The sequence below is a fragment of the Humulus lupulus genome, chromosome 1 (assembly GCF_963169125.1).
Source record: "Humulus lupulus chromosome 1, drHumLupu1.1, whole genome shotgun sequence".
NCBI classification, from domain to species: Eukaryota; Viridiplantae; Streptophyta; class Magnoliopsida; order Rosales; family Cannabaceae; genus Humulus; species Humulus lupulus.
The window spans coordinates 49,837,336-49,864,470 of NC_084793.1; the positions used below are offsets into that span (position 1 = coordinate 49,837,336).

The following is a 27,135-nucleotide window of genomic DNA, read 5'->3' on the forward strand; positions in this document are numbered from 1 at the left end:
ATACCATGCAAAGGCTGCTCCCTTTAGTGATTGCACAAATTGTCTGATCAAAAGTGCATCTGACTGAGCGGATTCACCGCACGCAGAGTTGAAATATGCCAGATGTTCATGGGGAGACCCTTCAATTCCATCAAACTTTTCAAATGTTTGTCTGATGTAGTTTGCTGGAAACGGAATTTGATCATAGTAGGTCAGATAAGGTTTGTGATATCCAAGGATAGGCATGCTTTTTGCAGCCTGGTACTCTCGAATACTTTCCATGATCAAAGTTTTCAGATCTGATGATGGTTGCGCACCGGCTAATGGTGACTGCACACTGACTAGCGGAGGTTGCATACTGGCTAGCGGAGGTATTGAGGATGAAGAATTTTGCCCAACTTCAACCTCTTTTTGTTTTGATGCATTAACATTAGCTTGTTGTGCTAATTGTGTAGAAAGTCGAACAACTTCTTCGTCTCTTTCCGCTAATCGTTTGCGAAGCTCTTGCACCTCCTTTTCTGGGCTCATTGCCCCAGTTACTAACACTGGCATATTTTTTATCGCTACCAATTGTTGGTGCTTCAAACTGGGAAATGAGCTCATTGGGAACCACCTCTTCTTGATCACTGAAATAAGTATCATTGGGAAATGAGCTTTTTGTTGGAATTTGTGACTGTGCAGATTTTTCCAGTATTCCAACTTTAGGCATAATAGAGTCACTTTTTACTAACTTTAACGTTTTGGAGTACTTGGTGTAGATGAGGATGTTGTTGCCTTGGTGATCCTCAAAGTTTGGGGAGTTGGTGCAATTTATTCATCCACGACCGAAGTGACCATCATAGACGCCACTGTGGGCAAGTTGTAGGGATAGAACCGATCATAATCTGAACAGATTGTTGGTTCACTTCCCTTTGATTGTTAACTGAGTAACCCCTGATTGGTAGTGATTTTTCTTTGGTAGTTTTGATTTCCTCATAAAGCAATGGTGTAGAAGCTTTCGCAATTTTGGCGTTGTTTCTTTTGATGGAGCGATTTTGCCTCTTTTTGAAACCTTTAGCTACCTTGCCTTTCAAGGCTTCCTGAGTTTTGGTGGTGCCTCTAGTAACCTTGCCTTTAAAGGCTTCCTGAGCTTTAGTGGTGGTTTTCAAGTTCAACATTGGTTTGGGTACACTGTAAGTGATAGGTACCCCGCCAATAGAGAATGAGGCCAAAATCTGATTCATCTTCGGCTTCTGTCCATTGTTAGTGCCGACAGTTGGTAACTGATGGAAGTAAATAGTAACTTGTAGTGCAATTTTCCTCCTGTGATATAAACAAAAACGTTAGCACTAAAATTTTGATTTTGTAAAATCATCATATTTGGAGATGAAAAGGAGAATGGGTCCCACAGGGCGTGCCAAAAATCATGTTTAACAAAAAAATTTAATTTAATACATTAAAATTAATGCCAAACACAATTTCACATATGCCGATTTTATAGCATAAGAGCTTATTGATTTGGGTTCGACCCATCCAAGATTATAGGAATAACCTCTTAATTACTACCATTTTTATTTAAAGGAAAATATTTTGATTCCAATTATGATGATATTAAGTACTTGTGTAATTTTGGGAAAATTTTAAGGAATTTGGAATTGCGACTGCACTCAGTAAATTTGACTGACTGAGCTGCCTACATACCATCTTGATGAATGATCAAATCACTTGTAGTTCTAGATAAATATTTTAGAAAATGAGTGGAGGAATTCCAGTACATGACCATTCGTAGGAATTCATAGTATTTTTTAAAAATTTATGAAATTCCGGTCGATGACCATATTATGGAATCATTTAACTTTGAGAAAAAAATTAAGCATATATTTGGGTATGTATATTTGTTCTCATTGATTGTTTATATCATAAACAATTTTATAAATATATATAGTTTTAATCTTTTGTATATTTTTTTTTAGGAGACAACGAATGTTTATTTGTGGTAATTATCTATCTTCAACTGTCATTTATTTCTTGATTTAAAGAATCCTCCTCAAAACAATTTGCCTCTTTACTTTTGGTAAACAAAATTAGTGCTACATATATAAAATATATGCATATGAATATGAGTTTTTATTTTTAAATATATGCATATGAATATGAGTTTTTATTTTTATTTTTTTTGGCTTGGTCTTATTTTGTCGTGCCTCTTTCCACACATATATATATATATGGCTATATCCATACATATCCCTATATCCTTTGCTTCTGATTCCAGTACGAATAATGATATGTCTTGCTGTTTATTTTTTTCAACTTTCGTTTGGTTTCCATTTTTTATTTGAATATATATATATACTATAAATTCAAAAGTCAAGTTTGACTTCACAAAAGACCAAAAGAAAGACATTTTTATATATGTATAGTATATGAGACTTTAGTCTTTTCTCACGTTTTCCCACATTTTCTTTTGCTAAATGTATAAAATGAAGCATTGGATTCAATTTTGAGTTTGTTTACTACTGTAAACATCCACATAATGGGATTGAAAAAATAATGAATCATTAATATGATGTTTTTTCTTTAGATTGGGAATATGACAAAAGGTTTTTTTATTCAACCTTCACCCAAAATAGATATTGATGATAACATTCAGATGTGTTTACTTGATGAATTTGTTCATTTTTTTTTAGCAGATTTTATGAAGTGAATTTAGCATTCATTCCTTTTGATTTAATGCCGTTACAATGAATTTGCATTTTTCTTTCTATCTTAATTCAATTTGGACAGCACATTAGTCTATGAATTTGTTGATTTATCATGTTCCTCGTGGCTATATCTCACTTTTAGAGACTTTTTGTTGGCTTATAAAGCCCAGGTCAAAGTGAACCATGAACAACATAAAAATTAATTTAAATTTTAAGAGAATTGGTTAGCATAACAACATAGATTTCTCCTTTTCTCTTTGGCTATATCTCACTTTTGCATACCTTTTGTAGGTCTATATAGCCTAAGTCTAAGTGGACCAAAGACAAATGAAGAAAATTAATGAAGAAAAGATGTTTGGAATACCGACAAGAAAATAGGGGCAAGCCCTAGTACTTACTTTTGTAGAAATCCTTAAAGGTGAAAATCTTAACTCTGTATTTCTTCCTTAATTTAATCTCTCACACAATTTTGACAAAGTTTTCTCTACTCTTCCCTTTTCCTCTTTGTCTGATTTACTCCCCTTTTATAAACTCTATTTTACATTATGTGAAGATTGGTGAGAGTGGAACGTAAGAAGATAGAGAGAAAAGTAGAAATATTCAACTCTACTAATTTGACTGATACCACTTCTTTTATAATAATACATTTAATAATTTTTTTTTTCGTTCAATAACCACATTAAAATATATATATATTAAAAAAAAAAAACAGAACACAAAAACTACATCAAAATTTATAAAAGTAAAATGTTAATACCTTCTTTTGGTCAATTTCTTTAGGCATATTGGTAAACAGCAACGTTTTATCCCCCAAAGTTGTCATAAGTTTTTTCATATGGGATGAATGGTTCAACCAATAAATTCTTAATCACATCCACAAACCGATGAGATATATAGGCCCTGTTTGGCATGGCTTTGGAAGAGCTTTTGAAGTCTTAAAGTTACTTTTAGGTGTGTTTGGATGAAATATAGAAAGAACTTTTTTAATTTAGAAGAGTTTTTAAGAGAAGCACTGACTCACCAACTTTTTCAGGAAAGACTTCTAAAAAAACACGGCAAGCTATTTTCTTGTTTTAATGAATTTTTCATAATACCTATTTTGCCCCTATTTTTTATAAAACAGAAAAATAAATTACATCTTTATCTTAAATTGTGAAGATAACAGATATATAATACAATTTCTTTTTTCTTAACAAATATTCTATCTAATTTTTCTAAAAAAATTCTACGTACGATTTTTTTAGTTTTTATTTTTCTTATTATTGTTTTATATATAGAATTTCTTTCTCTAACTACAATTAGATTTTTATATTTGAATATTTAATTTAAAGTTTTAGATTTTTTATTAATTACGTTTAGATTTTTATAATTTTTTATTTATTAATTCATATATGAATGTAATTAGATTTTTTTTCTTTAAAAAAACGATTAATTTTCAAATGAGTTCAGACATAATATATATTATTATTATTATAAACATATATTTATGATTAAATTTGATATTTATTTTATGAGTACTTTTATGCAATATATACCAAACACCCTGAAAAACTCTTCAACAAAGAAAAAAGCTCTTTCAAAATATAAATCCAAACATGAATTAGAAAGCTCAAACTTTTACTTCTCTTCTTATGTCTAAAAGTAAAAGTAAAAGCTATGCCAAACAGGATGTTGAAGCGATACCTCATCCTCTTCCAACCGCTTGGTTGCTTGGAGCTTAAGCTCGTCAAAAACAGATGACATAAAATCTAGTTTCTCCTTTACTAGCACCTTAAGATCATCAAAGGCAAAAGACATGGAATCTACTTTCCCTATAGCCAAATTAACCTTGTCCAAGAGCTCCATCAAGTCATTGTCACTAACACTCACATCTTCTTGCATAGAGCTAGAGGCTCCTCCCTTTGTTCGTAATTTACCCTTATTCTTGATTGCATCATCACCATGTTCTTCAATTGAAGCAGCACGGGAAACAAAGGAAAATGACTCAGCTTAAACTTCTTCATCTCAGCAGTTGTGGGTATACAATTATCCACAACAAACTGCAATAAAAATAAACACAAACCTTTATATTTATAAACCATCAAAAGAAAATGCCATACAACCAAAAATAAACAAATAAGTATAATTTATATGGTATCATACCTTAGAAGACCCAAATATGCTCCTATCCAAGGAACAACCAGTTGGTAGGCTCGAGTTTTTCCATCTACAGATGCGAAATGGTGAATTTGGCAAGCATTGACAAATGTCTTTATCCTTCAATTTCTTGATGCATGCATATATCCAGACATGGAATACCCAAGAACAACCCTCCAACTTGTACAGGAAGCTCGGCTTCTTCCCTTTAAGAACCTTGGACTTCTTAGCATATATAGTGTTCTTCAAGTTCTTCCCCTTGGCACCTTTCCTCAGATAAGGGAATGTTGTTTCAAATGCCAACTTGCCCCATGAGAAATCATCACACTCATCAGAACAAATCAGATTGATAAGTTCTGTATCAACAGGTTTGTCTTTATCCTTTGAAAGCAAAAAGTTGACAATTAGATGCAATTTAGCAAACTTCACAACCAGAACATCGTTTTTATACTTGACTGTACACCTATCCTTGATATCTCCATACTTTACAGTTTGGTCAGGGAAGTATCTGTCACACATCCCATTTTCAACTTGAGCAAAACTTGAGAAATCAGAATCTCCAACGCACTTCAATCCAGTTATAAGACCAAACTCAGCCATACTGAACCTAATCCTCTTCTCACCAACACAAAACCAAATCTCATCAAGGCTTGGTTGTTTAAACTCTTTCACAAACACATGGTGTAGGAGTTGTGACTGATATACGAAAGGATTGATGTCGATAAGGTGTCCAACAGCTGATTCCCTCAACATAGCAAGCTGTTATTTTGATAGATTCTCCATGATTGCTCTTATAAGATCAAATGTATACACAATCTTCCCATGATCACATAAAAAAAGCATAACAACAAACTTGTTTAGTTAAAATATATTATAAACATTAAAAAAAAACTACTTAGTTTATTAGACAGACAGTTAAAAATAAACTAACACCAGTTTTTTAAAAAAGATAACAAAACATGTGATTTAAAATAAATAAAATAATTTGGAACCATCTTTTAAATCAGATAAACATCATATTAAAAACACAGAAAAGATACAAAATGCAGAATAAACAAATTCAATCTGGAAAATAAACCACATATCTCATAACAAAATAAACCATACATCAAACAACATACTAAACCATCACATTTATTCACAAAAAATGCACAATTAAAATAAACCAAAACAATTTTATTGGTTATCAAAATAAACAATCACGATAATAAACAACCCGAATCTATACATCTAAACAAACAAATCCATACAAAAACATGTTCAATTAAAATAAACCAAACTCTTTAAATTAAACCAACGATATTTTGATTATCAACAAAATAAGCCATCACCAATAACTTCTATGCACAAAAATAAACCAATCAGGCCATATACAGGTACAAACAAGATAATAAACAAAACTGTGTAAATTAAACCAAAGAGATTTTGATTATCAACAAAATAAACCATCGCCAATAACTTCTCTGCACAGAAATAAACCAATCTGTTCATATATAGGTACAAACAAAGATAATAAACCAAGCAGCTTAATTTATACCAAAGATATTTTGATTATCAACAAAATAAACCATCACCAATAACTTCTATCCATAAAAATAAACCAGTCAGTTCATAAACAGATACAAACAATATAATAAACCAAAAAATTTAAATTAAACCAGAGAAAAATTGATTATCAACAAAATAAACCATTACCAATAACTTCTATCCACAAAAATAAATAATTCAGTTCATATACAGTTACAAACAAGATCAAATAAGGGATAAAAACCAAACCTTTAACAATGGAGTGTCGAATGGGCCTTCTTCGTCTGAATCGGACTCCGAGCACACCTCCAACTTTTCCTCAATCTTCTTCCTCTTGGTTGAACAATGTGAAATCTCAGGAGGATCGTGGTTATTCTTCCTCGGACGGGATCTCTTATTCCTCATGCTAGGCAGTGATGGTGGGTTTCATTCGGAAGATCCTTCGGAGCCACCGTTCATTGTCTTCTCGGGGGCTTGCTCACCGGTGCTCCTAAGAATAGCCATTTTAGATAGGGAAGGCTCAGCGATGGAAATGGTTTCGGGTTTTTGAGGAGGAAAACAGTCAGCTATGGAGATGACTACAAGACTGAGTGGTGGAGACGAGCGGCGACGGAAATGATCGGTGGAGTTGGGCGGAGAAATACAGACGACGGTGGAGGAAAAATGGGTTTCGGGTGAGAGTTTTTGAGAGGGAGGGAACCGTTTTTGGAGAGAGAAATACCAACAATGGAGATGGCTATGGAGGAATCGCAGTCGCCGGCGATAGAATGAGTGGTGGAGAGGGGCGGCGACGGCACCGAACGGTGGAGCTGGGCGGCGAAATGCAGACGGTGGAGGAGGATTTTTGGGTTTCGGGTGAGAGCTTTTTAGAGGAAGGGAAACTTTTTTTGGAGAGAGAAAATGAAATCCTGAAAGGTTTTTTTTTTTTTTTTTTTTGACACAAAATCCTGAAAGGTTTATTGGAAACAATGCACTGTATTGGAAACCCCAAATGCGTGACCCAATGGGGATAGGGAAAAGTTTCATTTTCAAAATAATCCAATCCAATTTAATTTGGGAAACATACCAATTATTAAAATATTTATCGTATATAAAGACATACAAAATAAAACTAAATATATTAATATTTATTAAAATAGGGAATAAAAATAGTGTGATAATGTAAATAGTATACACCCTATTATTAGGGATTTTTTTATTAATACGTATATAAAAAATTTATAGTTGATAAAGAATTAATTCAAAACTACATAAACTAAAGTTTTTTTATTAAAAATATGGCCTCTTGTAACTTTTAATCTATTCTTTATTTTCTTATGCTTTTACAGGAATAAGATTTCAGCGCTAATCAACGAGCCTTGCCAGCGTCTCTTCCCATTTCTTTCACTTATTCTCTCTGTCCCTTTTTTGCTCATTTGCTTGTGCTTTCTTCTATGTTTTTTTGCATATTTTTCTGCTACTTTAGTAGCTTCTTTTGTAGCTGCACAAATGTAGTTTTTGAAGTAGAAAGGATTAGGATATGAGAGCATTATTTTTTTATCAAATGACAACAACAATAATAATAATAATAATAATAATATCAAGTAGACTATTGATTTAAGCACGAGAGAGCTAAACTCTGTTTGAAGTGTGGCCAACAACACCTACACATTAGCACGCAAATGAAGTAATAAATATATGTGTCATCACTCAATTGGATCGCTATATATATATATTGGTTTCCCATCTGCAAATATCATTTATTAATTAATCTATAGATTCTTCTTCACATACTATGGAAGAAGTGGATATGTTATGAAATATGTCATCATCTATATAAGTGGGTCATGATGCATACACCAGTAGTTTTGTTACTAGTTGCTTTGATCGACACATTTATTTGTGAGCATAATTTTTTTCAATATGTATATATATATATATAAATATATGTACATTCTCATCCATGGCAAGATCATTTTGCATAGAGATGAAAACAGTTTTCCATTAAAGTTCACCAAATGCAACGCCAAAACTCCCTGATTGTTTTCTGACATTACAAGGACTTACATGATAAAATATTGGCACAACAATTTTCCCAATGCAAGCTTAGGGCAAATATGTAGCTTAAAGCAACCTCAAATGCCATTGGGTTGAAGGAGTTACATTGAGCTTGCATTTGAAGCTGCAGAGGGTTACATGAGTTGGATAATGATGAAATTTACAAAAGAATTTTTTTAAATTTAATTTAGGTCGCATGGGGTTGCATTGGATTTGTATTTGAGGTTGTAGAGGGTTGCAAGAGTTGCATAATAATTAAATTAAGATATAAGTTTTAAGTTGCTATGAGTTGTATTTGGTTGCATGTGCTTACATTTAAGGTTGTAGTGTGTGTTATTTTAGATTGCATTTGAAATTGCAATAGGTTGCATGAGTTATATAAAGAATGAAATTTGAAAATGAATTTTTAAAGTTGTTTTAGGCTGCATGAGATTGCATTGAACTTGCATTTATGGTTGTATGAGTTGCATAAGGATGTAATTAACATATGAATTTTTAAGTTGACATGTGGTTGCATTCGTAATTCATTTGGATAACTCACATTAGGAGTTGCAGTGGGTTGCACTTGGACTAGCCATGTGTTGCTTTAGGTTGCATGTGGTTGCATTCGTAATTCATATGGATATAACTCACATTAGGAGTTGCAGTGAGTTGCAGTGGGTTGCACTTGGACTAGCCATGTGTTGCTTTAGGTTGCATGTGGTTGCATTCGTAATTCATTTGGATAACTCGCATTAGGAGTTGCAGTGGGTTGCACTTGGACTAGCCATGGGTTGCTTTAGGTTGCATGTGGTCGCATTCGTAATTCATATGGATAACTCAAATTAGGAGTTGCAGTGAGTTGCAGTGGGTTGCACTTGGACTAGCCATGTGTTGCTTTAGGTTGCATGTGGTTGCATTCGTAATTTATTTGGATAACTCACATTAGGAGTTGCAGTGAGTTGCACTTGGACTAGCCATGGGTTGCTTTAGGTTGCATGTGATTGCATTCGTAATTCATATGGATAACTCACATTAGGAGTTGCAGTGAGTTGCAGTGGGTTGCACTTGGACTAGCCATGTGTTGCTTTAGGTTGCATGTGGTTGCATTCGTAATTCATTTGGATAACTCACATTAGGAGTTGCAGTAGGTTGCACTTGGACTAGCCATGAGTTGCTTTAGGTTGCATGTGGTTGCATTTGTAATTCATATGTATAACTCACATTAGGAGTTGCAGTGGGTTGCACTTGGACTAGTCATGGGTTGCTTTAGGTTCTATGTGGTTGCATTCGTAATTCATATTTATAACTCACATAAGGAGTTGCAGTTGGTTGCACTTGGACTAGACATGGGTTGCTTTAGGTTGCGTGTGGTTGCATTCATAATTCATATATATAACTCACATTAGGAATTGCAGTGGGTTGCACTTGGACTAGCCATGGGTTGTTTTAGGTTGCATGTGGTTGCATTCTTAATTCATATGTATAATTCACATTAGCAGTTGCAGTGGGTTGCACTTGGGCTAGCCATGGGTTGCTTTAGGTTGCATGTGGTTGCATTCGTAATTCATATGTATAACTTGTTGGTTTTTATTGATCAAATCAGAGATTATGCGCAGCGGAACAACAATCAAATTGTCAGATTAATCCCATAAGATTTCTAGATCTACTTCTTCACACTCATATATATATTGAATCAAGGACAAGAATAGAAACATTACCTCAGGTCCTTCCTTGCTGCTATCTTTTCGTATGGCTGAATCCTTGAGATCTCACACCAAGATCTTCCAAAATGTTCTCAGTCACACAAAGAACGAGTGTAGGCTCGCTATACAAATAATAGGCAATAACTATTTATCAGATATTCTCAACACATGAGATCTGATAAGGTTTGGACCTAGGTTTTGTGAAGAACAATGACCTTTGTTTTTGTCACTGTTCTCTTTCTCTGAGAGAATCCTAGATATTTTTTTATCCCTGAAAAACTTACGTTCTGTGAAAACTGATATCCAATATATTAAAATATTTGTTATTTTAAACAAATTCAAAATAACTGATCAGTTATCAGATTTTTGTTTAAATAATAATATTTAAATCAAATCAAAATATCTCATTATTTATTTAATATTTAAATAACTAAAATTGTGGAATCAAGAGATCAAGTCCATCTCTTATGCGTGTAGCACAGTGCCTGTGCACTGCGCCACACGTGTACCACATGCATGTGCAGACATGTGATTTTTCCCAATTTTATTATTATTTAAATACCAAAAATCCCAAAAAATAAATTAATTCAAAATTAATTATATTTTTGTTAAATCAAATAATTAATTAATTCTTAATTAATTAATTACACATAATTAATCAATAATTATGTTTGATACATAGAAAAATATTTTACTTATCACATAAGTCATTTTTGCCCATTTTTGTATTTGCCTTTGACAGTGATTGTTTGAGTCATTTCGGGGACCATGGACCTATAACATTAAGCTCCAATAAATTGAAACTAAATAATTAAACTCTTTAATTATAATAGTTAATTTATTAATTCTGATATTACTCCACTATAAATTCAGAATTGCACTCTTTATGTTATAGATATACTTTTACAGAAATCTTTTTCTTAAGTCGTCCATTGATATAACCATCTTGCAATAGTTCAATCCTCTAATTAATTAGTTCATAAATTAGAATAGAAGAATTGTCATTTAACCTTTCTAATTTACTTCTTATTCTTTAAGTACCATTAATTCACTAGTGAATAATTAATCTATAATCTAATTATAGATTTGAGCTCAAAATCATTCAGTTCCAGAATTAACCCTTAAGGGAACTAATATACAATCTGTTAGGAAAGATTAGATTCTGTATTGTTGATACATGTTCCCAGCCATCCATGATATTAAATCTCCAAAACAAAAGTCATTAGCCTCATGCTTTGAAGAGACCTTAATGAGTGAATCAAAAGATTTAATAAACATGAACAGGAGTTCATGAACACTCAGGATTTAGGTTGATCTATAAATGATCATCTGTTATGATATGAATTACAAGTCTTTATTGTTAAATGGTTTTTGGATAAAGACTTTAATTCATATCGGTCCATGTCATATATAATCATATTATATAAAGCACATTTACCGAGATGTCTTTCCACATCAATAATCCGAATCTAGATTATTTGTATCATTATGATACTCAGTAAATCGTACTTACAACTCCAATTAAAGAATTCCATAACTTTAATTTGTTGTTGTTGACTATTTTTATTCATTCATGTGATCTTAATTATCTCGTACTAATACAAGATCACACCCTCAATAATGAATATGGAATTTTTATGATATTTACAAAATTATTCAAACAATAATTTAACAATCTAAATATGACAATAATAATAAACCATTGTATTTATTTATTCACAGAAAAACACAAATGTCTTTACATGCTTTTAGGACACACTCCTAACAATCTCCCACTTGTACTTAAAGCAAGTGAGGCATTTCTCTCAATCCCATATTACGTACATGACCCTCGAATTGCTTTGCTGGAAGTGTCTTCGTGATCAGGTCCGCCAGGTTGTGTTCTGATGCGATTTTCAGAATGGTCACATCTCCTCTATGTACGATTTCTCTGACTAAGTGGTATTTGCGCTCTATATGCTTTCCCCTCTTGTGGCTTCTTGGTTCTTTAGAATTGGGCATTGCTCCACTGTTGTCACAGTATAGAACAAGTGGTTTCTCCACTTCTGGAACTACTTCCAAATCTGTGTAGAACTTTTTCAGCCAAACTGCTTCCTTAGCTGCTTCACAAGCTGCTATGTATTCAGCTTCCATGGTTGAATCAGCTATACTGGATTGCTTAATGCTTCTCCAGACAACTGCTCCACCACCAAGAGTGAATACTGACCCAGAAGTAGATTTTCTACTATCCTTGTCAGATTGAAAATCTGAGTCAGTGTATCCAGTAGGTTCGAGGTCACTACCCGAATATACTAGCATATAGTCTCTCGTTCTCCTGAGATACTTGAGAATATGTTTCACCGCAATCCAGTGTTCCAAACCTGGATTTGATTGATAACGACTGACAATTCCTACTGCATAACATATGTCAGGTCTAGTACATAACATCGCATACATTAGGCTCCCTACAGCTGATGCATAGGGATACTTTCTCATATCCTCTTGCTCTTGTAGTGTCTTTGGGCACTGATCTTTGCAAAGAGAAATTCCATGTCTGGTTGGTAATTGACCCTTTTTGGAATTCTCCATAAAGAATCTTTCAAGCACGTTATCTATATAATTTGCTTGTGAAAGTGCTAGGAGCTTGTTCTTTCTATCTCTTAGAATTTTAATGCCTAGAACATAGCTCGCTTCTCCCAAATCTTTCATTTGGAATTTGTCAGCTAACCATTTCTTTACATTTGATAATGTCTCTACATCATTCCCAATGAGTAGGATATCATCAACGTAAAGAACTAAGAAAACCACAATTTTTCCTTTGATGTATTTATAAACACATGCTTCGTCAACATTTTGTTCGAAACCATATGTTTTAATAGTTTCATCAAATGTTAAGTTCCAAGATCTTGATGCTTGTTTCAATCCATTTATGAATTTCAACAATTTGCATACCTTTTTATCTTGATCCTTCTTTATGAACCCTTCTGGTTGTTCCATATAAATGGTTTCATCAAGGTGGCCATTCAGAAAAGCTGTCTTGACGTCCATTTGCCATATCTCATAATTATAAATGGCAGCTATGGATAAGAGTATGCGAATGGACTTAAGCATGGCCACAGGAGAAAATGTTTCTTCATAGTCCACACCCTCTCTTTGTGTGTAGCCTTTGGCCACAAGCCTTGCTTTATAGGTTTCTACCTTTCCATCTGCACCCCTTTTCTTCTTGTAGATCCATTTGCATCCAATGGCATTAACATTGTCAGGCATATCTACAAGTTCCCAGACTGAATTGGAATACATTGATTCCATTTCTTGATTCATGGCTTCTTGCCACTTATCAACATCAGGGTCTTCCATTGCTTCTTTAAAAGTCAATGGATCGTCCTTTTCAGTATCTGATACAAGAACGTGTGCCTCATGTTCGTAGCGAATAGGTTGTCTCACAATCCTCCCACTACGACGTTGCACTAGTTTTTCCTTTTCAGGAATTGTGGTTTCTTTGGTTGTTTTATCATTAACTGCTGGATATGAAATATTATCTGTCATTAGTTCCTGTAAAACTACTTTGCTCCGAGATTTAAAATCATTCATATAGTCCTGTTATAAAAAAGTTGCATTTGTCGAAACAAATACTTTTTGATCACTTGGGCTATAGAAATATCCACCTCTTGTTTCTGGAGCATAGCCCACGAATATACACACTTCAGACCTAGAATCCAGTTTTCCAGATTTAGGTCTTAGCACATAAGCAGGACAACCCCAAATACGGAAATGTCGTAAACTAGGTTTACTTCCATTCCATAGTTCCAGAGGTGTCTTTGTCACAGCTTTGGACGGGACTACATTCAAAATGTAGTTAGCCGTTTGTAGTGCATATCCCCAAAACGATAAGGGTAGTGAAGAGTAGCTTAACATAGACCTGACCATGTCTAACAGAGTCTGATTTCTTCTCTCTGAAACTCCGTTTTGTTGTGGCATTCCAGGTGCTGTGAGTTGGGATAGAATTCCATGCTCCAGCAAGAAATCTTTGAATTCAGAATCCAAATATTCACCACCACGATCAGATCGAAGTGTTTTTAAAGATTTACCTAATTGTTTCTCAGCTAAAGCTTTGAAGTCTTTAAACCTTTCAAAAGTTTCTGACTTCTTAAGCATTAGGTATACATGACCGTATCTAGAATAGTCGTCAGTAAATGTGACAAAATATTCATAACCACCTCGAGCTTGAATGTTAATTGGACCACATACATCACTATGTATTAGCTCTAGTGGTTCTTTGGCTCTATTTCCATTCGAAGTGAAAGGTCGTTTAGTCAATTTACCTTCTAAACAGGATTCACAAACCGGTAGGGTTCCAACTGTTAGTTCCCTTAGAGGTCCTTCTTTAGTTAGCCGGTTTATACTATCTAGACTGATATGACATAATCTTAAGTGCCATAGATACGTGTCATTTTCTTTAGAAACCTTTTGTCTTTTATTACTTTGCGGAATGGCTACTTTAAATAATTCAGAATTATTGAGCGATTTTTCAATTGGATCAAGCATGTACAGTCCGTCCTTTTGTTTTGCATGACAAATATTGTTCCCATTCCTTGAAATAAAAATCATATTATTATTAAAAGAAATGTTAAAATTTTGTTCATGTAACAAAGATAAAGAAATAATGTTTCTAGTAATTTCAGGAATAAATAGCACATTATTCAAAACTAAAAAATTGTTCTTAAAATTCAAACGGACTATTCCACATGCTTTGGCTGAAACAAGCGCTCCACTTCCCACTCTTATAGTCATCTCTCCTTGCTCCAACTGCCTTGCGGACTCAAGCATCTGCAAACAAGAACAAACATGGTTAGTGGAACCAGAATCAACTATCCATGATAATTTATCTTGTTCCACCATACAAGCTTCGAGTACAAGTAAATCTGATTTACCTTTCTTTTTCTCTTTTAGCTCGGCGAGATACTTTGGGCAGTTTCTCTTCCAATGACCATCGACATTACAATGGAAACATTTTCCTTTGGGTGTCTTTTGTTTGGGGTCATTGTTCTTTTTGTTCTCGGGCGCTTTGGATGACTTCTTTGCCTTTTTCGGATTGTCCTTTTTAGGTTTATTGTCATTATTATTGCCTTTTCTTTTCTTCTTTGAAGAAGATGGTTTTGCTTCAGCCTGACTTGAGATGGTCTTATTCAAAGACTCAAAAGTTTGTAATTCATTCAGCAATTGTGTCATGTTAAAATCTAATTTGTTCATGACATAATTTGTTGTGAATGCAGAAAAAGCAGGAGTTAAAGACTCAAGTATAATGCTTACTTGTGTCTTTTCATCCATGACTGCTCCATGCGTCTCAGCTTCATGAAGTACACTGATCATGTTCAAAACATGCTCACGCACAGATTGACCTTTCTTCATCTTAGCATTCATGTAGGTTCTAGTAGCCTCATGACGGCTTTGCTCAGATGGGCGCCCAAACATTTCCTTAAGAGATTCTAGTATCTCAAAAGCAGTTTCCATGGATTCATGCTTTGTTCGTAAGACATCACTCATGCTTACAAGCATATAGCACTTGGCTTTGTTATTGGATTGAATCCATGCATCAAATTTGTCCCGAACATGTTTCGGGGCATTTGCGCCAGGTTCTTCAAGACATTCCTCATTTAGGACAAACTTGTGGTTTTCACTAACCAACAACAGATTCATATTTGATTTCCATTTTATGAAGTTATCACCAGTCAATTTTTCTTGTGCAATCAAAGCAGTGATGGGATTTCCAGAGATAGACATATTCTGAATAAAATAAAAAATACAAATATATTATTATTATATTTAGAAAAATAAATATCAAAGTTTCGGAAATTAAACGTGATGCATGAGCACAATTAAAACACATAAAATAAAGATTAATTTCCACGATAAAATTTTCTAACAATTAAAGTGCCGCCTTAGGGTCGGTCAAATTAATTTTAGAGAATTTATAAGACGTTCTTATCTTTATTGTTTAATACTTAAAATAACTCTTTATTTTCTCTTTTAAACATTAAAGTACCGCTTTGTTTGGTCAAGTTATGGTTATCCACTCTCAAGCTTAATCATAACTTTGTGAGTGTAACCCATTATTTCGGAGTTCATGACTTAACTTAGGACATGCCGCCTTAGGGTCGGTCAAGCCTAAAATACATCATTAGTTCCTATCTATATAAGAAATATAACCTTGCTATTGATATGTCCAGACACCTTCCTTAGGGGGACGAAAACAAAGCCGTTGCGAGGCGCTATTCATATCTCACGGTGTCATATTAATAATGGAGACCATGGGTTATGTTTGAGATACCAACCCTCTCCCACTCACTATTTTGAAATAAGTGTTTTTAACCTAATTAATTCCAAATTAATTATAGTTTCTTTAAACTTTATGAACACAATTAAAATTGGAAAGAAAGCGAGTTTCTAAGTCCATGTCCAATTTTAAATTACCAATCATGTTCATCTAAAGTTTACTAAAAAACACTTTTTAAAATAAAGTTGGTTTAAAGAAATTAAGTCATAAAGACTTAAAAATTGGTGTGACATTTTACCAAGTTTTCAAAATAAAACTAAGTAATTTACATGCAATTGATTTCACAAAACAATTCATATAAACATATAGGACAATCCTAATAATCATGTTTCTACTAATGAGATGCATGATTATAACTGTGTGGGTTTTTTATGTATGGCATACAATGCATGAACATGTTATCAATCACATTAACCACATGAAAATAATTATTTAAATAAATAAATAAACAATAAATGTTGAACCGGGTGCTTTTGGGTATTTCTAATTTTACAACCACTTTATAAAATTAAAATAAAATAAAATGCCTTGATCTCCATCGGGCTTCTTTACTTTACTGTCGGTAGGATTTGTGGCATTGTTAGTCCAGAACAATAATAAGAAAACAATTTTCAAATTATTTTTTATTAATTAAAACAAACTTTTAAATAATCATTCTTTTTATTTTTCTTTTTAATTAAAACAACTTTTAATTAAAAACTGAAATGAATTTAAATCTGTTATTTTGAAAAAATAAATTTTAAATAAGATATTAAAAAAAAAATTTGTTAAGACAACAAAAATATCTCATTGTTTAAATATCAAATTTCAAAAATAGGATATTTAAACATTTTAAAATTAAAAAAAAATAACTGATTAATTTCAGAAAAAAAAAATATATATTTCTGGACTGTCAAGCGGGGCCACACGGCGTCAAAACGGGGCCGGCGGGGCCAGACCGTACGGACATGTCCGTACAGCCGTCCGTACGGAGTCTGTACGACGTCGGGCAGTGGCTCGGAGGTTGGCCTCGGAGGTGCGGTGGCTGATTTCTGAATTCCGGGCTCCGTTCTGACTTTTGTGTGATCGGAATTACAATTTTATGGTGTCGAAAACCAAATAAAATTACATAAATCCTATGCCCTTTAATGGCTTACACAATGATCTAATCATAAACAAATCATAACCCAAAAACACCATACAATTAACGATTCAACATTCCCACGCATTCAATCACATTAAGTCATCCATTCATAAATAAATGCATAAAATTAAACCCACACAGATTCAATATATATATGTGAAGATGGCTCTGGTACCATTTGTTGGTTTTTATTGATCAAATCAGAGATTATGCGCAGCGGAACAACAATCAAATTGTCAGATTAATCCCATAAGATTTCTAGATCTACTTCTTCACACTCATATATATATATATTGAATCAAGGACAAGAATAGAAACATTACCTCAGGTCCTTCCTTGCTGCTATCTTTTCGTATGGCTGAATCCTTGAGATCTCACACCAAGATCTTCCAAAATGTTCTCAGTCACACAAAGAACGAGTGTGGGCTCGCTATACAAATAATAGGCAATAACTATTTATCAGATATTCTCAACACATGAGATCTGATAAGGTTTGGACCTAGGTTTTGTGAAGAACAATGACCTTTGTTTTTGTCACTGTTCTCTTTCTCTGAGAGAATCCTGTTAGAAATTTATTTATTTGGGGTCACAATTGTATATATAAAAATGTGTGTTGGGTCATTATATAAATGAGTCAAATTTATGTGGTCTATTTTTTAATAAAGTTTATGACTTAAGGGCATGATTGTCATGATTTTTATATGTGGATACCATTGAGACAATTTCTGATTTGATGAGGGGCCAAATTAGAAATAGTAAATAAATTATTAATTACTGTTTTTCAATTATTAATAAACAGGTTGGTCCCCATTTTTTGCATCGCTTCATATATCGTATCTTTATTCTTGAATCCCCATCATCAAGAAACTGAGGTTCCAGAGAGAAATATTGATACAAAAATTGGAAGATCATACCATTCAAAATCGATTCTATAGACTCCGGTACGCTTCCGCTAATCTTTGATTCTATTGTTTGATTCTCGTGAATTAATTAGGGCTAAATTCAGATTAAAGTTTTTCTAACATGTGGTATCAAGAGCATCCCTAAATTAGTTCTTGAGAATTTATGGTATTATTGGTCTTCCATGAAATTCTTTTTGTCCTTGTGTATATGTATATTTTTATTTGAGATTGAATTATGTTAATGGCTATTAATACGAAGTAGAAGATATTTATATATATATATATTTGTTTAAGTTTTGTTCAAGGAGAAGAATTGACTGCTGCGATTACTGTTTTATTGAATACATAAAACAAAAATTGCGATTGCTGTTTAAAACAAAACTGTTTTATTAAGTTTTGTTTTATCGACTGTTATCTATTTTATTATATATATAGAATAAAATAAAAACAAAAACAGATTATAGTTTCTTTTTTGTTTTTATATGAATATATATATATAAAGAATAAAACAAAAATCATATCACCAACGATTACAGTTTTTTGTTTTTTTGTTTTCTATATGGATATATATATATTTTATTGGGTTTTCATTATTATTATTATTTTATTAAATATATAATAATAATAATACAGTAATAATTTAATTCAAATTTTGGTTTTAGAATTTATTAAGGATATCTAATATTTAGTTAAATTAATTGAAACAAAATATCACCAAAGTGATCTCTTTTGTGTAGATTAATTTAATAAAAATATTAAGATAATTGTGTGTATATAATTCATGTGTTTATTAACTGACTCAAAGGTAAGTTAATATTTGACAGAGTTTCATACATACATATGGTGATAGATGTGTGACAATTATAATGTATTTTTGTGTGAATAATATGTTAGTCCAAAGATTGCATATTATTTGACATAATTTATTGTCAATGTTTGATCGCTATAACAAGAGTACCGCTTACAATTAATATTATTGTCCAAAGACTTGATATTAATGATGTGTTTGGTATCTTGAGATGGGATTAACCATTATTTGAATTTATTGTTTAATTTGGTTTCTTATATGAGCATGTTATTTATGTAATTGTGTTGTTCTGTTTTCAGCTGTTGCTACTGTATCTGCTAACCTTAATTCAGTGCCGGTCCTTAATGGTAATAACTTTAAGGACTGGAAGGAGAACATTTTCATTGTTCTTGGCTGCATGGATCTTGACCTTGCATTAAGGATGGATCGACCTGCTTCTCTTACGGATGCTAGTACCTCCGAGCAAAGGAGGATTTATGAGAAGTGGGACCGTTCAAACCGCATGAGTCTTATGATCATCAAGCGCGGCATACCTGAGGCTTTTAGGGGTGCGGTGTCCGAAGAGGTCACCGATGCCACAACTTTCCTTGCTGAAATTGAGAAACGCTTTGCAAAAAGCGATAAGGCGGAAACAAGTACTCTTTTAAAGAAACTTATTTCCATGAGGTTTAAGGGCAAGGAAAACATAAGGGAGTACATTATGGAAATGTCTCACCTTGCTTCAAAGTTGAAGGCACTAAAGCTTGAGCTTTCGGATGACTTGCTTGTGCATTTAGTGCTTATCTCTCTTCCTCCACAATTCAGTCAATTCAAGGTCAGTTACAACTGTCAAAGGGAGAAGTGGACTCTTAATGAGCTCATTTCATTTTGTGTTCAAGAGGAAGAAAGATTGAAGCAAGAGAAGACTGAAAGTGCTCATTTGGCAAGCACCTCTAAGGATAAGGGCAAGAAAAGGAAGAATGAGGCTGTTAAGGATAAGGGTCCAGCACATAAGAAACAAACTCAAGCCAACAACGATGGTGGTTGTTTCTTTTGCAACATGAAAGGACACACGAAGAAGGAATGTGCTAAGTACATTGCATGGCGAGCAAAGAAAGGTACATTTCTTACTTTGGTCTGTTCTGAGGTAAATTTAGCTTCAGTACCAAGAAACACTTGGTGGTTAGATTCCGGTGCTACTACTAACATCAGTGTTTCAATGCAGGGTTGCCTGAGTTACCGAAAGCCAAGTGATGCTGAAAGAAGCATTTATGTGGGAGACGGCAAGTCGGTGAATGTGGAAGCAATAGGGCATTTTAGGTTGTTGTTAAGTACTGGTTACTATTTGGACTTAATAGATACTTTTGTTGTACCGTCATTTAGGCGGAATTTGGTTTCTGTTTCTTGTTTGGACAAATTAGGTTATTGTTGTTCATTTGGAAACAACTGCTTTAGTTTATCTATTAATTCAAATACTGTTGGAACTGGTTCTCTTATGGTTTATGACAACTTATATTTGCTTGACACCGTTGCTTCTTATAATGAAACCTTAAATGTGGAATCACGTGGTACTAAGCGTAAAATAGATAATGAAAAATCAAGTTCCTTATGGCACAAACGGTTAGGTCACATCTCTAGAAATAGAGTTGAGTGACTTGTGTCTGATGGAATCTTGGATTCAATTGATTTTTCAGACTTTGATGTTTGCATTGAATGCATCAAAGGCAAACAGACCAAAACAAAGAAATTAGGTGCGAAAAGAGCTATGGACGTCTTAGAGTTGATACATATGGACATTTGTGGGCCATTTCCTACACTTTCTTGGAACGGTCAACAATATTTTGTATCATTCATAGATGATTACTCGAGATATGCGTACCTATTTCTACTTCATGAAAAGTCTCAAGTCTTGGACGTGTTCAAATCTTTTAAGGCTGAAGTTGAGAATCAACTTAGCAAAAGAATAAAGCAAGCCAGGTCTGACCGTGGTGGTGAGTACTATGGTAGATATGACGGATCAGGTGAACAACGTCCAGGACCTTTTGCCAGATATCTAGAGGAGTGTGGAATCGTCCCACAGTACACTATGCCGGGATCTCCTAGCATGAATGGTGTTTCTGAAAGACGAAACCGTACTCTTAAAGATATGGTAAGGAGTATGATCTGTCATTCAACCTTACCTGAATCACTCTGGGGAGAGGCACTTAAGACAGCAGCCTACATTTTGAATAGGGTACCAGCTAAAGTAGCTGCAAAAACACCTTATGAGCTTTGGACGGGGTGAAAGCCTAGTCTTAAGCACTTTCACGTTTGGGGATGTCCAGCTGAAGCTAGGCCTTATAGGCCAAATGAAAAGAAGCTGGAACCCAAAACTGTGAGCAGCTACTTTATTGGATATTCTGAGCGATCTAGGGGTTTCAAGTTTTATGATCCCAAAGTAAGGAATATATTTGAAACGGGAACTGCAAAGTTTTTTGAGGATATTGAGTTTGGGGGGAGAAATATAGTTAAGGACTTTGTTTTTGAGGAGGATTTAGAATCAACCACTCTTCTTGAAGATGAGTTGATTTCTATTCCATTAGTTGCTTTTGACAATGTTCAGGATTCCAATCCTGATATTGATCAAGTTTTAGATCAAGAGCAACCAAACATAGTCAATCAAACCCCAGAGGTACAAACTCAACAACCTCAAGAACAAGTGCCTTTGCGACGATCCACTAGAGAAAGAAGAAATACTATTAATCCAGATGAATACATAGTGTATCTTCAAGAACATGAGGATGACATTGGAATGATGGAAGATGATCCAATCAACTTTCATCAGGCCATGAAAAGTTCTAACTCTCAAAAGTGGAATGAAGCAATGAATGAAGAGTATAAGTCTATGCAAGACAATAAAGTTTGGGAGCTTGTCCCATTACCAGAAGGAAAGAAACCGATTGGTTGCAAATGGATTTTTAAGACAAAACGGGATTCAAAAGGTAATGTGGAAAGGTATAAAGCTCGTCTTGTAGCAAAAGGATATACTTAAAAGGAAGGGATTGACTTCAAGGAGACCTTTTCTCCAGTTTCATCAAAGGACTCTTTTAGGACAATCATGGCACTTGTTGCACATTATGATTTAGAGCTTCATCAAATGGATGTGAAAACAGCATTTCTCAATGGAAACATTGATGAAACAATATATATGATGCAGCCTGAAAACTTTGTGTCAGGAGACCCAAAGAAGATGGTTTGAAAATTGACCAAATCCATTTATGGGCTCAAACAAGCTTCCCGTCAATGGTACCACAAATTTCATCAAGTGATTCTCTCGTTTGGTTTTGAGATGAATGTTGTTGATGATTGTGTGCATCACAAGTTCAGTAGGAGTAAACACGTTTTCCTGGTTTTGTATGTTGATGACATACTGCTTGCCACAAATGATATAGGCATGTTGCACGAAACCAAGAGATTTCTGTCAAGAAATTTTGAGATGAAAGATCTTGGTGACGCCTCTTTTGTTTTAGGAATTCAAATACATCGAGACCGTTCTCGGGGTATTCTTGGATTATCACAAAAGAGCTATATCGATAAAGTACTCAAAATGTTTGGCATGCAAGATTGTAGACCAGGTGATACCCCTGTCGTTAAAGGAGACAAATTTTGTCTTAAGCAATGCCCTAAAGGAAGCCTTGAAATTCAAGAAATGCAAAAGATTCCCTACGCTTCAGCTGTTGGGAGTCTAATGTATGCTCAAGTTTTTACGTGTCCGGATATAGCGTACATTGTTGGAGTGTTAGGCAGATACTTAAGCAATCCAGGAATTGATCACTGGAAAGCAGCCAAAAAGGTTATGAGATATTTGAAGAGAACAAGAGATTACATGCTCACATATAGGAGGTCAGATCACTTTGAGATCATTGGGTATTCTGACTCCGACTTTGCGGGATGCCAAGATAGTAGGAGATCCACTTCGGGCTACATATATCTGTTATGTGGTGGAGCTATATCATGGAGGAGTGCAAAACAAACACTCATAGCTTCATCTACTATGGCAGCAGAGTTTGTTGCATGTTATGAGGCATCCAACCATGGTATATGGCTGAGAAATTTTGTCACCGGGCTGCGCATTGTGGATGGAATAGAAAGACCACTTAAGTTGTATTGTGACAATATATCAGCTGTATTGTATTCCAACAACAACAGGAGCTCGACGAAGTCAAAACATATTGACATCAAGTTCCTTGTTGTAAAAGAAAGGGTATAGAGTGGACAGATTTGTATAGAATACTTAGGTACAAACTCCATGATTGCAGACCCCCTTACTAAGGGTTTGCCACCCAAGGTCTTTCATGAGCACACTGCTCGTATGGGTGTTTTAGAGTATGAGGATATCTAGATTCAGTGGGAGTTTGTCTTTATTATCCTTTGTGTTTTATTTGTTTCATGAAACTAGTGTATTTAGATATTTTTCTGATAAGAATTTATGTTATTAGGTTAATTTCACTTTGTACATTAAGCTAAAGTTTTGATCTCTATAAAGTAAAGTAGGACCAATTGAAAATTGACATGAATAGATCACCATGCATGTAATTTTCATACCACATTATCATGATTGATCTATGTCATTTGGCTATGTTGATATATGTGACCATTGATGGGTTTAGTTGTGATTGATACAACGAAAATCGCTTTGATCCTATGTTGATATAGTTAATGGACGAGATTGCACATGCCTACAGTTATGATGACAAAGTTATGAGCTCAATAAGGTTAACACATTTATATATATACATATGTGGCCCAGTGGGAGATTGTTAGAAATTTATTTATTTGGGGTCACAATTGTATATATAAAAATGTGTGTTGGGTCATTATATAAATGAGTCAAATTTATGTGGTCTATTTTTGAATAAAGTTTATGACTTAAGGGCATGATTGTCATGATTTTTATATGTGGATACCATTGAGACAATTTCTGATTTGATGAAGGGCCAAATTAGAAATAGTAAATAAATTATTAATTACTGTTTTTCAGTTATTAATAAACAGGTTGGTCCCCATTTTTTGCATCGCTTCATATATCGTATCTTTATTCTTGAATCCCCATCATCAAGAAACTGAGGTTTCAGAGAGAAATATTGATGCAAAAATTGGAAGATCATACTATTCAAAATCGATTCTATGGACTCCGGTACGCTTCCGCTAATCTTTGATTCTATTGTTTGATTCTTGTGAATTAATTAAGGCTAAATTCAGATTAAAGTTTTTCTAACAAATCCTAGATATTTTTTTATCCCTGAAAAACTTACGTTCTGTGAAAACTGATATCTAATATTTAATAATATCCAATATATTAAAATATTTGTTATTTTAAACAAATTCAAAATAACTTTTCAGTTATCAGATTTTTGTTTAAATAATAATATTTAAATCAAATCAAAATATCTCATTATTTATTTAATATTTAAATAACTAAAATTGTGGAATCAAGAGACCAAGTCCATCTCTTATGCGTGCAGCACAGTGCCTGTGCACTGCGCCACACGTGTACCACATGCATGTGCAGGCATGTGATTTTTCCCAATTTTATTATTATTTAAATACCAAAAATCCCAAAAAATAAATTAATTCAAAATTAATTATATTTTTGTTAAATCAAATAATTAATTAATTAATTATACATAATTAATCAATACTTATGTTTGATACATAGAAAAATATTTTACTTATCACATAAGTCCTTTTTGCCTATTTTTGTATTTGCCTTTGACAGTGATTGTTTGAGCCATTTCGGGGACCATGGGCCTATAACATTAAGCTCCAATAAATTGAAACTAAATAATTAAACTCTTTAATTATAATAGTTAATTTATTAATTCTGATATTACTCCACTATAAATTCAGAATTGCACTCTTTATGTTATAGATATACTTTTACAGAAATCTTTTTCTTAAGTCGTCCATTGATATAACCATCTTGCAATAGTTCAACCCTCTAATTAATTAGTTCATAAATTAGAATGGAAGAATTGCCATTTAACCTTTCTAATTTACTTCTTATTCCTTAAGTACCATTAATTCACTAGTGAATAATTAATCTATAATCTAATTAGGATTTGAGATCAAAATCATTCAGTTCCAGAATTAACCCTTAAGGGAACTAATATACGATCCTTTAGGAAAGATTAGATTCTGTATTGTTGATACATGTTCCCAGACATCCATGATATTAAATCTCCAAAACAAAAGTCATTAGCCTCATGCTTTGAAGAGACCTTAACGAGTGAATCAAAAGATTTAATAAACATGAACAGGAGTTCATGAACACTCAGGATTTAGGTTGATCTATAAATGATCATCTGTTATGATATGAATTACAAGTCTTTATTGTTAAATGGTTTTGGATAAAGACTTTAATTCATATCAGTCCATGTCATATATAATCATATTATATAAAGCACATTTACCGAGATGTCTTTCCACATCAATAATTCGAATCTAGATTATTTGTATCATTATGATACTCAGTAAACCGTACTTACAACTCCAATTAAAGAATTCCATAACTTTAATTTGTTGTTGTTGACTATTTTTATTCATTCATGTGATCTTAATTCTCTCGTACTAATACAAGATCACACCCTCAATAATGAATATGGAATTTTTATGATATTTACAAAATTATTCAAATAATAATTTAACAATCTAAATATGACAATAATAATAAATCATTGTATTTATTTATTCACAGAAAAAACAAATATCTTTACATGCTTTTAGGACACACTCCTAACATAACTCACATTAGCAGTTGCAGTGGGTTGCACTTAGACTAGCCATGGGTTGCTTAATACTTTAAAGACCATTTCCTTAATACTTACATATTTATAAACAAATTTATAATGTTTCTGCCGTATTTTTATCTGTCACTCTCACTTGTTCTGTTTATATAATTTTCTTTCCACTCTTTGTTTTTTTCATATGAACAAGATCTACTTGCAATTCCATTAATCTATTTTTGCAACTTTTGACATTCTTAGACCCAACACTACAGCTCTCTCTTTTCTTCTTCTTTTTCTCTCCTTATAATAAATCCCCTCTTTGATCTGTTACTAGGCTACTACACTAAGACTTAAGTATGGATAAGTGGGAGAAAGAAACAAACCCATGAAGGAGAAGAACTCCATCTTTCTCTTCCTCTCTTCTAGACGTTATCTACCGTTCGATTGACGAATCAAAGGGTGGTGGTGATCATGAACAAGAGGAAGAGGAAGGTAGGAGTGGTTATGCTACTACTACTAGAGTAATTATGAAGAAGAAACAGAAATAAGAGAAGGAGAAAAACAATCTCATGCGAGCTATGATGATCGAGAATTGGGTCGAGAAACAGAGCGTTCAAAGTTCTGCGCTTTCAACTTCGGCCTGGAGCTCTTCGGCCGACTCAAGCTCCGGTGCTCTGTGGTCTTCCTCCGAAACAGAGTCAACCCAAAAGTGAAGCAACCCATTTCTCCAGGGGTCGTATAGCGACCTTTATTAACTCCATTTTCAATTCGGGCAATGTTAAAAAGGCCAAAATTAAGTAAAAACTTAATATGAAAAAAGAAGGAAAAACTAATGAACAAAACGTAAAACTGAAAATATAAAATTAAGTAAATAGTATTGATGATAAAAATTCTTTATAAAAGTGAGAAGCTTTTTTAGGGATAGTAAAAATGAAAAAAAAATGCAAAATGTAGTAACTGTGGTAATTTCCCCTATTATTATTGTAAATTTTATAGATTTTTGTTATGCAAAATATAGTTTTTCCTTTATTTTTTTATTCTTAATTTAATCAAATTTTTAAATTAGTTTTTGCTATAGCCTTTCTTTTTTAGGGTTTATTTCCTTCATTTGTATTAGTTAAGTTTATATATGTTATTTATTATTTAAAAAACAATTTATTTTGTGAGTCATTTAGGACAAATTTATAGGATTTTTATT

General features: G+C 33.4%; 1 protein-coding gene across 2 annotated transcripts; it reads right to left on the reverse strand.

Moving 5' to 3' along the window:
• Window positions 1–4,214: 4,214 nt before the first annotated feature.
• Window positions 4,215–7,309, reverse strand: LOC133792175 (uncharacterized). Of its 2 annotated transcripts, none has more exons than XM_062230094.1 (3): window positions 6,573–7,309; window positions 4,803–5,555; window positions 4,215–4,699 (listed from the first exon to the last, which is right to left on the reverse strand). In XM_062230094.1, exons 1-3 carry the CDS (start codon window positions 6,726–6,728, stop codon window positions 4,526–4,528), a joined length of 1,083 nt encoding a protein of 360 aa, XP_062086078.1. In that variant the 5' UTR covers window positions 6,729–7,309; the 3' UTR covers window positions 4,215–4,525. The 2 variants fall into 2 exon arrangements, with proteins under 2 accessions (XP_062086078.1, XP_062086082.1); XM_062230098.1 differs by having other exon boundaries at window positions 4,803–5,612; window positions 6,573–7,296.
• Between the last annotated feature and the right edge of the window lie 19,826 nt (window positions 7,310–27,135).

Excerpts from the sequence above, each read along its gene's own strand:
- LOC133792175 (XM_062230094.1), bottom strand. The coding sequence starts at position 6,728 with ATGAGGAATAAGAGATCCCGTCCGAGGAAGAATAACCACGATCCTCCT. Across the intron at positions 5,556-6,572 it reads TCGACACTCCATTGTTAAAG|CTTGCTATGTTGAGGGAATC; the intron begins GTTTGGTTTTTA and ends TCAAAATAACAG. Across the intron at positions 4,700-4,802 it reads GCATATTTGGGTCTTCTAAG|TTTGTTGTGGATAATTGTAT; the intron begins GTATGATACCAT and ends TTTTTATTGCAG.